This window comes from Apium graveolens, chromosome 7, assembly GCF_009905375.1.
Source record: "Apium graveolens cultivar Ventura chromosome 7, ASM990537v1, whole genome shotgun sequence".
Lineage (NCBI taxonomy): Eukaryota > Viridiplantae > Streptophyta > Magnoliopsida > Apiales > Apiaceae > Apium > Apium graveolens.
In genome coordinates this window covers 229883755-229898913 of record NC_133653.1, presented here as the reverse complement: position 1 = coordinate 229898913, position 15159 = coordinate 229883755, and the positions used below count along the sequence as shown (strand labels likewise).

The 15159-nt window shown below is 36.3% G+C and overlaps 1 protein-coding gene, 1 long non-coding RNA gene and 1 other non-coding gene across 3 annotated transcripts; 2 read left to right on the top strand and 1 right to left on the bottom strand.

Moving 5' to 3' along the window:
* The first annotated feature begins 1652 nt into the window (after window positions 1-1652).
* LOC141675476 (small nucleolar RNA R71) lies at window positions 1653-1759 on the top strand. Its single transcript, XR_012556127.1, has one exon. It is a non-coding gene; the product is annotated as a small nucleolar RNA R71 (small nucleolar RNA).
* A 2288-nt stretch (window positions 1760-4047) lies between these two features.
* Window positions 4048-4650, bottom strand: LOC141672723 (uncharacterized). Its single transcript, XR_012555685.1, has 2 exons — window positions 4621-4650; window positions 4048-4454 (listed from the first exon to the last, which is right to left on the bottom strand). It is a non-coding gene; the product is annotated as an uncharacterized LOC141672723 (long non-coding RNA).
* A 2795-nt stretch (window positions 4651-7445) lies between these two features.
* On the top strand, window positions 7446-12745 carry LOC141674541 (uncharacterized). Its single transcript, XM_074481248.1, has 3 exons — window positions 7446-10085; window positions 10164-10484; window positions 12641-12745. The coding sequence occupies exons 1-3, from the start codon at window positions 7446-7448 to the stop codon at window positions 12743-12745; spliced, it is 3066 nt and encodes a 1021-aa protein (XP_074337349.1).
* Window positions 12746-15159: the final 2414 nt, after the last annotated feature.

Here is a 15159-nt window from a genome sequence, read left to right as displayed (position 1 = left end):
CATCAGACATTAGCATGCGATCGAGTTCCGAAGTAACCGCAGAATCAATCACATCCAATTTTAAGCACTCCTCATCTTCTGTAGGGAATTTCATTGCCTTGAATACGTTGAAGGTCACATCCTGATCTTGGACCCGCATAGTAAGTTCCCCTTTTTGCACATCTATCAAGGTACGGCCAGTAGCCAAGAAAGGCCTTCCCAAGATTATGGGAATCTTCTTATCTTCCTCAAAATCCAGAATAACAAAATCTGCAGGAAAGAAGAGCTTATCCACCTTGACGAGCACATCCTCAACTATGCCACTTGGGTAAGTAATGGAACGGTCAGCCAATTGTAGCGACATGTATGTGGGTTTTGGATCAGGCAGATCCAGCTTTTTAAAGATCGACAACGACATCAGATTAATGCTTGCTCCCAAATCACAAAGGCACTTGTCAAAAGTCAGATTGCCAATGGTGCAAGGAATGGTGAAGCTTCCTGGATCTTTCAGTTTTGGTGGTAACTTTTGCTGCAGAACAGCGCTGCATTCTTCCGTGAGAGCAACGGTTTCAAGGTCATCCAGTTTCACCTTCCTTGAAAGAATAGTCTTCATAAACTTCGCATAACTAGGCATTTGTTCCAGAGCCTCAGCGAAAGGTATATTGATGTGAAGTTTCTTGAACACCTCCAGAAACTTCCCGAACTGTCTATCCAGCTTTTGTTGCTGCAATCTCTTAGGAAAAGGTGGTGGAGGATAGAGCTGTTTCTCCCCTATATTAGCCTCAGGCAGAGTGTGTTCAACAGTAGTCTTCCTTGGTTCCGCCGCTTTCTCCTTTTGCTTTGGTTCTTCATCTCTAATTTCAGCTTCTACTTCTTTTGCCTTTTCAACATCAGCTACTTTTCCAGACCTTAAGGTAATAGCCTTGACTTGCTCTTTAGCTTCCTTCCTGCCTGGTACTTCCGTGTCACTGGGAAGAGTGCCAGGTTGACGATTGAGCACTGCATTGGCTAATTGACCGATTTGATTTTCCAAGGTCTTGATAGAAACCGCCTGACTCTTGCATAACAGCTTAAGTTCCTCAAAATCAGCACTAGTAGGTGCAGCTGTACTTCCCTGTTGAGGATATGATTTCCTTGTAACATACTGCTGTGGTTGCTGGAATCCAGGTGGGTTAAACTGTTTACTCACTCCTTGATGATATGGTGGCTGAATAGCATTCTGATTATTCCCCCAGCTGAAATTGGGATGATTTCTGTTGTTAGGATGATAGGTCGCTGGCACAGGCTGCTGTTGTCGCTGATAATTATTCACATACTGAACAGATTCGTTGACAAGAGAACACTGATCCGTAGCATGAGAACCTGCACAAAGCTCACAAACCATAGCTATTTGATTAACTCCATATGTAGCCAGAGAATCAACCTTCATTGATAGCGCTTGGAGCTGGGCTGCAATAGCGGTGGCTGCATCAACTTCCAGAATACCTGCTACCTTGCCTGACGTCATCCTCTGAGTTGGGTTTTGATGCTCATTTGCAGCCATCGTCTCTATAAGATTATACGCCTCAGTATAGCTTTTAGCCCATAAGGCGCCTCCAGCTGCTGCATCGAGCATGGGCCGAGATTGGGCCCCCAAACCATTATAGAAACCAGTGATCACCATCCAATCCGGCATTCCATGATGTGGACATTTTCTCAACATTTCCTTGTAGCATTCCCAAGCCTCGCACATAGATTCTGCAGGTTGCTGCGCAAACTGAGTAAGAGCACTCCTCATAGCAGCAGTCTTTGCCATCGGATAAAACTTCACCAGAAACTTTTGCGCAAGATCTTGCCACGTAGTGATGGACCCAGCTGGTTCAGAATGTAACCAGTCTTTAGCCTTGTCCCTCAGTGAGAATGGGAAAAGCCTCAACTTGATAGCCTCATCAGTCACGCCATTATACTTAAAAGTGCTGCAGATCTCGACAAAATTCCTTATGTGCATGTTGGAGTCTTCAGTTGCCGCTCCTCCAAAAGAAACAGAATTCTGCACCATCTGAATAGTGCCCGGCTTGATTTCAAAGGTGTTAGCTTGAATAGCCGGATGAAGGATGCTTGACTGAATATCATCAATTTTAGGCCGAGAAAAATCCATAAGAGCTGGATCAGCTTGAACAATACGATCTCCCATGTTTACTGGTTCTTTCTGCTCAGTTCCTGAATCCGAATCCTCAAAATCTAACTTCTCCGGAATATCAAGAACTTCGTCTGTCTCCTCAGCTGTATCTAAAGTCCTCTTGCGAGCACGAGAACGAGTTTGCATAAATGCTTGCTAAAGTACCTGAAACACAACCGGAAAAAATAAGTAACTACTACGTCCTAATCACTGAGTCCTAATGACCAATGATGGTAAGTACATAAACTAAACAAATACGCCGAGTCCCCGGCAGCGGCGCCAAAAACTTGTTAGGGCGAAAACACACGCTAATATTCACGCACGTATACGCGTTCGCAAGTAATATAGAATACTTTCTAGTTCGTTCCCACAGAGACTCATACTGAATTATTTTCTAATTAAACTCACTCACCAATGTATGATTACTTCTCAATGTTAAGACACTAACACTTAAAATTGTTGATTAAATATTAACTACAATTAACTACTTAATTAACCACTTAACTAACACTTCAATTTATCAATAATAAAACACTCATGAGATCACAACTTCATTATTACTTCCTTCTATAGCCATTGTTATTACCTTTAGCACGTGACATTGATGATAGTAATCGAATAACACGAAACTGATAAAAGCCAACTTTCATTGTACCAATACCATTCTACCAAGCATCCACAATTAAGATAGAAGTTGAATAGTCATCAATTATGTTGAGTTCCTATATGTCAACAGAAATTGACAACACAACGATTTAAGCACAAGTTATTCCTTTTGATTACATAGGGCAAATAAAACTGTTAGAGTTACCCACTAATCATGCACAACGTACATGATCCTATGCTAGCATGGCAAGTTCTAAATCTCAAGATTCACCGTCGCTTCACAAGAGATTAACACCCTATCTTATATGTTCGCGACGCATATAAGACGAATACGCACAACCAATACTAGATATCATACAATCATCACACACTAAAGTATTAAACAATTAACTAAAGAATTCCATAATAAATCCGTTGCAACCCCATGATCACGATTAGCCCATAATATAACTTATCGTCATCATGGGTTCATATGAAATCATGATAAACAAGCACAAGAAAATAAAATAACTAAACTAATTATATTAAACCAGAGTACGTCACAAGAGTAAATAAGTTCAAAGCAAGAAAACTAGCATCCAACGTTACAAAGAAACAAGAATCACAAGAAGATATGCTTCCTCTTCGTTGCGGTGTGCTAAATCGGTCTTCTTCCTTATCTCCTTCGCTCCTTGCGAAAAAACACAATCTTCTTCAATCCACACTTGTGAAAACATCTCAAATCTACTTATATAATAGTCCCATAAAACTCAGATTACATAGAAGTGGAAACCAAACAGAAGTAGAAGTCCTAAAATAAATTGTCTTTTTTCCCAACCCTGCGCGGCCGCTCAGCTCAGCTTGCTGCGCGGCCGCTCAGCAATGCTGAGCGGGCGCTCAGACCTCTACTGGAAAAATTCTGATTTTGCTCCGTTTCTTCGCCGTAATCTGCCCGTTTCTTTCCTCTCGCAATGGTGAACACATGCCAAGGCTTATTCTTGATGATTCCTCCCCCGAAATGCAACTAAAACCCTGAAATGCATAAACACTAGAAAAATGCATCAAATACACAAAATACTTGATTTCAAAACACCAATTTAAGCCATTTTAAGACGTTCTAAGTGGTATAAAATGCCACTTATCACATAGCTATAATATGGGTGAATGTTTACAAGAAACGGTGCGTTATTGTTCTTTAACAATTGGATTATGTCCCCAATAAAGTATTAGTCATCAAATTCGGCATTTGATGGTGGGTGAATTTGTTTTAGAATAACTGAATGATCAAGGGCTGTGGAGACTTTGATTTTGTTTTGTAGACCGCATGAGGAAACCGCATTTTGAATGTTTTTCATGGCCGTGAGCAGAAACTCTCTATACTCGATACTGTGTTGGTCTTGTGTAGGCACACCATTTCCAACAACAATATACCTGAAGTTGATGTCTGGGAAGTTCTGGACGTTGTTTTGGATCCATTGGTTGGCTTTGTCTTGGCTGGAAGCGATGCTTTGAAGTTGATAGTTGGGGACACCAAGGACGACTTCAATACTGGTGTTTTTTAGGGCTTGGAGAACATTAAAATCCGGACCATAAAGTCTTATTCTATTAGCTTGGAGATTTTGGATGAGAGACACGGCTTCTTGTGGGGATGGTAGATTGTCTGCAAAAGTTCCATAGCACACACCTGCTCTATTCAGTTCTGCGTGTTATTGTCCACTTGCTTGCTGAGCAGCTGCATTAGAAACAGAGGCATCATATTAAAAATGTGTAAGTGTAACTAGTGTATATTAAAACATTGAAATGTACTGCTACACTAAACCTGCTCTTGATATTGTCTACTGAGAAATGGATAAACCAGAAGCATGCATGAAATGATGAAACATGTAATGCGAGTCTACCTGAAGCATCGTGCAGGAAGGTAAAGATGAGCATAGTAGGAGCAGCACTGTGCAATATTGCATATTGCTAAAGGATTGCATTAATTAAGTATCTTTGGTGAATATTAATTGCAGATAAAATGAAGTTATACATATAGAGGGTAAGGAAAAGCGGATAAGGATGGAATTGAAGAGATGATTCTAGACATTAAACCGAAGTTTGTAACTATTAGGCATTGTGTTGCGGCACGCTGCATACATGCTTCATTTGGTATTATCTGGAGTTTGTTATGCTTTTTGAAAACCATGTACTATGTGGCTTCTTTAGTTCATCATAATCTTTTGCCCAAGTTTTTGGTGTGTTGATTGTTGATTTGACCTGTGCAGTCTCTTGCTCATTGTTTCACGATCGATTACCAACTGACATGTTCTCCGAACCACACCAAAAACTTGGGCAGAAGATTATGATGAGAGGATGATAAGTTCTTTGAGTGAGATGTTAACTACAACGGGGGCAGTCTAGGAGCAAGTTAGGTTTTATAAAAGTTTTGTACTCTTTCATCTGCCATGTGCTTCTTCGCAAGCATCTGTGTTTAGTTGTTGCTCGGCAAACAACAGGAGATTGTATTTTTGAACTGGCTTGCTGAGAAGACTATGACTAGGGTCTTTGGCTCTTCTTTGCCCGTGCGTGGGAACATCGGTGTTTTCCAGTTTCCTATATGTTTAGTTGTGGCTTGCTGAGAAGACTATGATTTTTTTCAACTTTTCTATATCCCAAGTCCCAAATGCTATTTTTTCTATTTCTTTGCAAGCATTTGCATTGTTTAGTTGTTGCTAGTCAATAGCCGGAGATTGTATTTACAGAAATAATATAAATTGAAGATGTGTGACATGGAATATATTTTGAATACAAAATATATAAATAATTATTTATATTTTTAATATTAACTTTGTATACAGAATTAATATAATCTCCACAGAATATATAATTATTTATATATTCTGAATAAATTGAAGATGTGTGAATATATAATATAATCTCCACAGAATAATTATATAATATATAATTATTTATATAATCTCCACACAGAATAATTATATAATATATAATTATTTATATAAATAATTATATAAATTAATATAAATTATTTATATAATCTCCACAGAATTAATATAATCTCCACAGAATAATTATATAATATATAATTATTTATATAAATTATTTATATATTCTGAATAAATTGATCTCAGCCACAGAATTAATATAAATTGAAGATGTGTGACATGGAATATTATATATATCTGAATCTCCACAGAAATATATAATATTGTTTATATATTTTGTATTAAAAATATATTCCATGTCACACATCTTCAATTTATATTATTTATATTTTTAATATTAACTTTGTTTCATAAAATATATTTTTTTAATACAATGTTTTTTGATTGGGTAGTTAATACAATTAAAATTGATACAAGTATTACTTTTATATAAACATTGACTTTCTTAATATACAGAATTTTATGTAACTCAAACTTAAAATTTTTTTATGAAGAAAAAATAATGATTAATCTCAAAATAATCAAACAAAAAACATAATTAAAAGAAGAGTAAAATAAGTTTTAAAAATTATGAAAAAGGAAAAAAGAGGGTGAAATAGTGAGGATGTCCTGTGTCTGTTCAATTTCAAAGTAAGAGAAGTACTTCACTCCGCTCCACTCCGATAAATACCCATCTTTACGTGCCCCGGTACTCTACTCAGGTATTCACCCCTCCGCTTTCGTTTTTATACTAGTGATTAAACGAGTATTCCAGTGTTGAATTTGGTTTTTCTCACTGCTGATTGGTTTGGACAATTGAAGCAAGTTGGTCTATTTGGTTGTAATTGAAGTAATTGGGTTCACTTTTCTCCACTCCGGTAGTCCAGTTGGTTTGATTAGGGTCGTGGGCTCCTAACCCCCGATTTCATCTATGGTGTACGAGTTTGTATCTCTACTTCTGGTTTGTATCTCTACTTCACTGTGTATCTTCTATTTGATTACTTTTAATAATTGTATCATGTCGAAATTAAAAGTTAATAGAGTATAGTTAGTTATGCACAAACTGTTGATGAAAAAATGAATACAGGTAGTGAACATTTTTTGTTTTACAGTTTTGTTCTTTTTTTGAAGATGTACTATAAGTTTGACGCAACCTGGCAGCATGGATTTCTACCTCCTCTGTTTTGCATATTTATTTAAGTAGAGAATTAACATCCTGCAAGTTGAAAAATAGTGTAGTGTGGATAAAAATTAATGAGTAAATAGTTAGATGATGATTAATATATATTTAGTCCTAGTTCATGTGTAAATAGGAAAACAAGAAAAAAAAGTAAAGTGTATTCTTAACAAATATGTAGATATATGGATTGGCATTGTTCATTTTAGGTGGAATTTGAGTTAAAGATTAGTAAACTACTTATTGTTAGTTAAATTTAATGTTTATTTTTAAGTTAATATTACTAAAAGATATACCAAATATATTTTTTGAGTTACAATGTGTCTTTGGTAATATATATGTTTATTTCTTTGATTTGTAGTTTTTAGTTCCTTATTTTTGCAACTTGTCTTTATTGACTTGTCTATCATTTATTGTATAGAATTAAAAAATGGATCGTCGTACATGGATGTACAAAATATCACGGGTGACCCATGAGTATATTAGTTGCGTCAAGCACTTCATTGAATGTGCGGAGAAACATGCAAAAGGGGACATGATCATGTGTCCTTGTTACGATTGTTATAAATTAAAAAAGTTTCCTACTGTTGACACAGTGCGTGATCATTTATTCTGACGGGGTTTCATGGATGATTATACTAGGTGGATTTGGCATGGAGAGGGAATACACTCTAGAACAACGGAGACATATACAAGGAATGATGAAATTTTTGGAGATGGTACGCCTGAAAATAAAGAAGATGACGTGGAAAATGATAGGGTCGAGGAGATGATCGAAGATCTTGAAGATTTTCTAAAGCACCAACCAAAAATTCTTGAGAGCTTGGTTGATGGTTCCAAAAAACTCCTCTATCCAGGGTGCAATGATCAGTTTACTAGGTTATCAACAACCTTGAAATTATGCAAGCTTAAAGTGAAGAACGGGTGGAGTGACAAGAGTTTCACAGAAATGCTAAAACTTCTCGCTGACATACTCCCTCCGAATGAGCTTCCCATTTCCACCTATGAGGCGAAGAAGATATTGTGTCCCATGAGTATGAATGTAAAGAAGATTCATGCTTGTATAAATGATTGTGTGTTGTTTCGCCATGAGTATGAACATCTACAAACTTGTCCAAAGTGCGGAGCATCTAGGTACAAGCGGGAGGGAAATTATTCTTCGAGTGTTGATAAAAAAAGGCCTCCTGCGAAGGTACTGCGATATTTACCCGTAGTGGAGCGATTCAAATGCCTTTTTGCAAATGTCACTGACGCAAAGCTTATGAGGTGGCATAAGGAAGGAAGAAAATCAGATGGGATGCTCAGACACCCTGGTGACTCTCCACAGTGGAGAACCATTGATGGAAAGTTCCCGGAATTTGGCAGAGAAGTTAGAAATTTACGACTTGGGCTTTGTGCGGATGGCATGAATCCGTATCGCACTTTAAGCTCTCAACATAGCACTTGGCCGGTTCTTCTGACAATTTATAACTTGCCTCCTTGGTTATGCATGAAGCGCAAGTACATCATGTTGACATTGCTAATCAACGGTCCTAAAGAACCCGGAAATAATATCGATATTTATCTTCAGTCACTTATTGAAGATCTAAAGTTATTGTGGGATGAAGGTGAGAGGGTATATGATGCATTCAGCCAAACAGATTTCACTTTACGTGCCATGATTTTTTGCACCATAAGTGATTTTCCAGGTTATGGAAACCTTTCAGGATACACTATCAAAGGAGCTAAAGCGTGTCCGATTTGTGAAGATGCTACAATTGATCTTCGTTTAAACAATTGTAAAAAGAATGTTTATATGGGTCATCGTACATTTCTTCCCCTTAATCACCCGTATCGTAAGAGGAAAAAGTCTTTTGACGGGACCGTCGAGACTCGAGTGGCTCATTTACCATTAACGGGGAGTGAGGTTTTGGAACGTGTTAAAGATATTGATGTTGTACTTGGAAAGTTGTATAAAAAGCCAACTCCAAATAGTATTTGGAAGAAGAAATCTATATATTGGGATCTTTCATACTGGGAACACTTGCAAGTTAGACACTGTCTGGATTTCATGCATATTGAAAAAAATGTATGTGAAAGCCTTGTCGGGACATTGTTGAATATACCCGGTAAGTCAAAGGATGGAATGAAAGCCAGATTAGACATGCAAGAGATGGGTATACGAGTAGAATTAGCACCACAACAATCAGGAAAACGTGCATATCTACCTCCAGCTTGTTATACTCTGTCTAGAAAAGAAAAAATCAGCTTTTGTGAGTGTTTATCTAGTGTGAAAGTTCCATCTGGATATTCCTCAAACCCAAAAAACATTGTCTCAATGAAAGATTTGAAGTTGGTAGGAATGAAGTCACATGATTGTCACGTGTTAATGCAACATCTATTACCAGTTGCAATTCGAGGCATATTACCGAAGCATGTGCGATTGGTCATCACGAAACTGTGTTTCTTCTTCAATGCTATATATAGTAAGGTGATTGATCCCATGACATTGGATACTTTACAAGCAGATATAATTGTTACACTTTGTGAGTTTGAAATATCTTTTCTACACTCATTTTTTGACATAATGGTGCATTTAGTGGTTCATCTTGTGAGAGAGATTAAAATTTGTGGTCCGTTATATTTGCGGCAAATGTATCCTTTCGAGAGATTCTTGTGTATCTTAAAAGCATACGTGAGAAATCGACGTCTGCCTGAAGGTAGCATAGTTGAAGGGTATTCAGTTGAAGAGACTATTGAATTTTGTACTGATTATTTAGCATCTACCGATCCAGTCGGAATTCCAAGATCTCAGCATGAAGGAAGACTTGAAGGTCAGGGTACATTGGGACATAAAATGATATGTCCGAGTGGTGAAATGCTTGATAGAGCCCATCTTTTTGTATTGCAACACATGACAGAAGTCCACCCTTTCTTACAACAATACATAGTTGAGATTCGACAAATGCATCCTTCTAAGAGTGGCAAGTGGGTTACAAATGAACACAATCGATCTTTTGTTAAATGGTTTAAAGATCAAGTAATGTCTCAATATTCAGAAAGTCATACCACCGTTTCTAGTACGCTAAAATGGTTAGCGTATGGGCCTGACATGCCAGTGAGATCTTACCAAGGATTTGATGTTAATGGGTACACTTTCTATATACAGTGTCAAGACAACAAGAGCACTGTGCAGAATAGTGGAGTGTCTGTAGAAGCTTCTTCGACTGAATTTGATAGGGGCAATTCTATTACATCACGAGATATAAAGAAGTCATACTATGGCGTGATTGATGAAATTTGGGAGCTTGACTATACGGATTTTAAAGTTGCTCTCTTTTGATGTAAATGGTTCGATATCAAGCGTGGCGTTCGGGTAGATGAGTCGGGCTTCTCTTTGGTAGATTTTAATCGATTTGGACATGAAGATGACCCGTTTATATTCGCTACACAAGTTAAACAAGTGTTCTACATTAAAGACCCCGCTGATTCTAGATGGTCAATTGTTCTTGAAAGTAAGCGACGCATTCTTGGAATTGATAATGTGGAAGACGAGGATGAGTATGATCAATTTGATGAGAATCCCCCTTTCTCAATTGGTCTACCTACCGCAATTAGAGAAGATAATGTAGATACAAATTATGTTCGTAATGATCATGATGAAGGGTTATGGATTGATCGCCAAGTATGAATTCTAGTAAAGGTAATTTTAATAACAAGTTTATAAAGTATTTTTTTAAAATTCTATTAATATTTGGTGACTAAGAATATTACTAAAAATGTTGTCAGTTTACTATTTAGTTAAATTATAAGTACATGTTAAAAATAAAATATATATTCGGTCCATTTGAAAAATTAATTAATCCTCTAAAAAACCTGTAATTTAATGATCATTATAGAAGATATGTAAAAGTTGTTTACATGTCTGGTGTAACTCTTAGAAATGTTCAGGTTGCTGCTATAGATTTTATGCATACTTTAATATATTCAATCCATACTTTTTGTAGGTTTGCGCTTGGGAAGTGTCATAAAAGCGGAAAGTAGTTAAGGTTCACTGAGGGCTACATTAAGCCATTTACAGCATCATCAAGTACTCTAGGTGAGTCCTTAACACATTTAATATATCAACTTTGAAATTCTGAATAAATTATTTGTAGTTATGCCATTCTATATATATAATTTAAAATATTCATATTTGTCTCTCCCAATTTAAGAGCAGCAACAATTCTTGCCCCTGGCTCTTTTAATACAATTTTATAGCAGATTAGTGGTACACACGGACAGCCTGAGCCATAGTGTACCACACGAGTTTTGTAAATGAAGCTGTTACGATGTTGGTTCTCCTCATAAACACAAACCATGTAATCTACTTGCCCTGCCTTTTTGTTGTTATTTTGATGCTTATTTTGTGCATCAGGATTCCAGATATACATCTTATCTATATCTTGCATGTCATCCACAACAATAAAAATACACGTAATTTATAATGCTTACAAAAGTATAGAGCACTTCAGTTTTTTGGTTTAATCATTTCCATCCCTCCCCATCTCCTCCTGCCTTCCTGGCATGCAATATATGGCTTTAATAACAGATTCATCAACCATGACTTACAGACTTAGAAAGGAACATCGGAAAGAATAACTTACATGTACGAAAAATGAATAAATTGAATCGATTGAGGTTGCAAGTAACACAAGGCCTGGAATTACAAATGAAACAACAGAGCAAATGTATTACAAAATGCAAGGAAACAAATCAAAAATACCCTCAACATTTATCAAACACAATATGACATATCTGACTGAAACTGTTCCTGCAGGTCTAGTATAGCCGCTATTTTAAAATTTTCAATGTAAGGTAAGATCACAAACTAATGACATGACATGTTATATTAACAAAAATAAACAAAATAGAACTATTACATAAACACTTATCCTAATGTAAAAGAATAATGTCAATATAGATAAGTACCTCATGTTAGACAAATAGTAGTTAAGCGGCATTAACCTAGTCCAACCAGAGGTATCTGCAAATTGTTTAAGATAGTGAAGACAAGCACCAGATAAGATTTTTACCCTTTAAAGAAAAAAAGATGTGATATAAAGAAAACATGACAACTTAGTAGCATTGCATCTAAAATGGTTTGAATTAGCTTGCTTTAGTTTATATATCTTACAAATTAAGATAATTAAATAGTTGAAGATTTATTAAATGATTAATCGGTAAACTGATCGACTTCAAACATGACTTAAGAAGTGGAAACTGAATCTGTGATTTACACCTCTCACGAGGAAATATCGGACATTTAATAAGGTTAGAGCCAGAAGTGTCAACACACATATATCCAGTCCCTTGTTCAATAGCACTCTTTATGCTTTATCTAAGCTGTAGAACTCACCATCTGGATATATTCCCGCATTTGCAAGGTTCTGCAGAAGGAGGCATCAGGATCACAGTTAGAGGAGTAAGAGCCATCAATATAATTAGGCCATAATCCATGAATCCCGAAATTTGAAGCTGGCTTCCCTGTGCTTGGATAACAACAACTTCGCTTCAAATCATAATATGATCCAGGCCACTGCATGTGTTTAATTTTTTTAAATAATAAAATCCTGGTTAGTAAATAAATTGTTGCCAACTAGAATCAGTTACACTAGGATTTCCGAGTCCCAAAATGGAGAAGAAATCAAATTCCTAAGCAAAGCACACAACAGCTAGGCATTGTATTATTTCTACAGAACAACTTGTATACACTTTTTACTGTTACAAGTCTACAATAGGTTTTGAAATCAAAAAAATACTTCCACTTCTTCCTGACTTGTTGATCTTACATTGTTGTAGGTAATTGCTATGGATAAAGATAATGCAGATAAAGATAATGCAGAGTCCGGTTCTAAGAAAAGGACCAGAGGTCCAACATTGTGCAAAAAATTGAAAAAAGGATAGGAAACCAGATTTTGGATGGCACCCTTGATTTCGATGAATATGGTAACCCGGTTGGCGATATGCGTAAAGATTTCATAATTTATCTGGGAACAAAGGTTCGCTTCCAAGTTGATATTAATATCGAGAGTTGGGATGTAGTTAATCAAGGATTAAAAGATGTTATTTGGGATGACATTAAGGTACGATAATATTTTACATTTACTCTTTAATTTGGGAAAAATAAATGAAATCATGAATCTGATTAAAAATTTTGTTGCCTTTACTCATTTGTATCGCTTTCAGAGTCGTTGGAATCTGGATGATTCACATAAAAAGATGGTGCTGGAAAGAGCTGCAAAGATGTGGAGGGATTTCAAGGGTAAGCTGACTAGGAATTATGTGCGCACAGACAAGGATCCTTGTGAGAAATATCATTACATCAGCCGAGAGCAGTGGGAAATATACAAAAAGAGACATGAAACTGAGGAGTTCAACGTAAAATTTTACCAACTTAGCTCTGAATCTCATTTATGGTTTGAATCTTAACAACTACCATAAACCATATGTAATTCAAACATGTTTGACTCAAGGTATTAAGCTACTAAACCTATAAATTATAAACCAGATACTAAGAATTTAAGGTCCCTGGACAAGAAATTTTCATATTTTAGGATGTAAAAAGCTGACACAGAAAAACACAATACAAGCAGCACGGAATATATCTTATCAGATTTACTGATTTAAGAATTGAAGAATTTAAATAGTTACTACAATTTAAATAGTTACTACAATTTATCAATAGGGTAAACAACGTATTATACGTTGGTCTACATTTTTATTTGTTGCCTCTTTTGTAAGCAGGAAATAAGTGAGAAAGCAAAAGACAGTAAAAAGCATGATGAGCATGTTCATTTCCTGGGGCCTAGTGGATATTATGCAAATAGGGCTAAGTGGTGCGTGGATGACCCCATCAGTTCTTTGGATGATTCAGAATGCATCTATGAATCAATTTTGTCGAGTCAGCGTAGCGGACGAAGTTATGATTGGCTTAGAGCACGTGTGAAGAAGAAGGAGGGTGGAGGTTATTACTTCCCAAATTTGCAGTACAAGGAAGTCTTTGCAAAAATGGTAAATCTACTTACTTTTTATGCATAATTATGTCTTATATATGAGAGGTCCTGTGAGTTTGGGACACATTAAAGAGTGCTGTAATTCAATTTTCGAAGTATAACTGTGATTTAAGTTCTGCCAAGTAAATGACCTATGTATTTAAAATGGATATATTACATTCAGCTGTGACTTAAATCATTCTCCTGACAACATTCAGCTGCACACCAGGCATCATGGTTAGCTGGTTCTATCTAATTAATTCGTAAATCAATTTGAGTTCCTTAACTATATATCACATTCATTTTAATGTCCATTTTACAGTCGCTTGGTATCATCCCTGTCACTTCCTCCTGATGGTTGGTTTTGTCATTGTTTAAAACAGGGAGAATTGCAGAGGCAAGTTTCAGATGGTTCATGGACTCCACAAGGCCATGATGACATATTATCGCGTGCACTTGGTCGTAAAGAACATGGCGGACGTGTTAGAGGGGTTGGAGGAGGAGCCAAAATTAAAGAAGTATTTGGATCAGGGAAGTCCAAAGAGAGTGGTGTCCTATTGGTGGATGAGTTGGCTACCATCACACAAGAAATCACCAAAAAAGTTCAAAAGGAGTGTGATGAAAAGATGAATGAAATGATGAATTTGAAACTTCAAGGAATCTTTAATCATTTGAAGCAGGTGGATTTGTCCATCCCGGAGGATAATGTTTTCAATGATATTGGTATTCCTAAAAATGAAACTGTTCGAAGCAGTTGCCAGTCGGTGAATCGACAAGATCATATCTCAAATATCAAGGTACTTTTGCATAAATATTTAGCTCATGGCCTTTAATTTATTTCTTATTTAAATAATAGCTACCTGTTTAGATTATAGACTATATAATGTACTAATATTTTTATTTTTGTATACTACAGACACCAACCCTTTGTCATCTTTGGGTGATACATGTGGAAAAAGGAAGAGTTGTTGTGGCTAGGGGGACTGTTTTTCCCTCAAATAGTCAGGGGGAAAATATGATTCATAATAACCCGATTGTGCCTAACAATATCAGAGTATCTGTTGATGATGTTGTACCGGAATTTCAACTTATTCCCCTTCCAGTGCCATGTAATGAACTTGAAACTATAGGAAATGCAGCGGGTAGTTTCGTTCAATGGCCAAAGGACCTTGTGACTTTAGGACAGGTATATATCATGTTATGGTATTTTTCTCATTCCATTACAATATATCATGTTTATGATGACTTTGTTTCATTAGGATCCAATATCAATGGATAAGGAAAAAGGCCATGACATTAGCCAAAAAAAGTTGTTATGATGCCTAA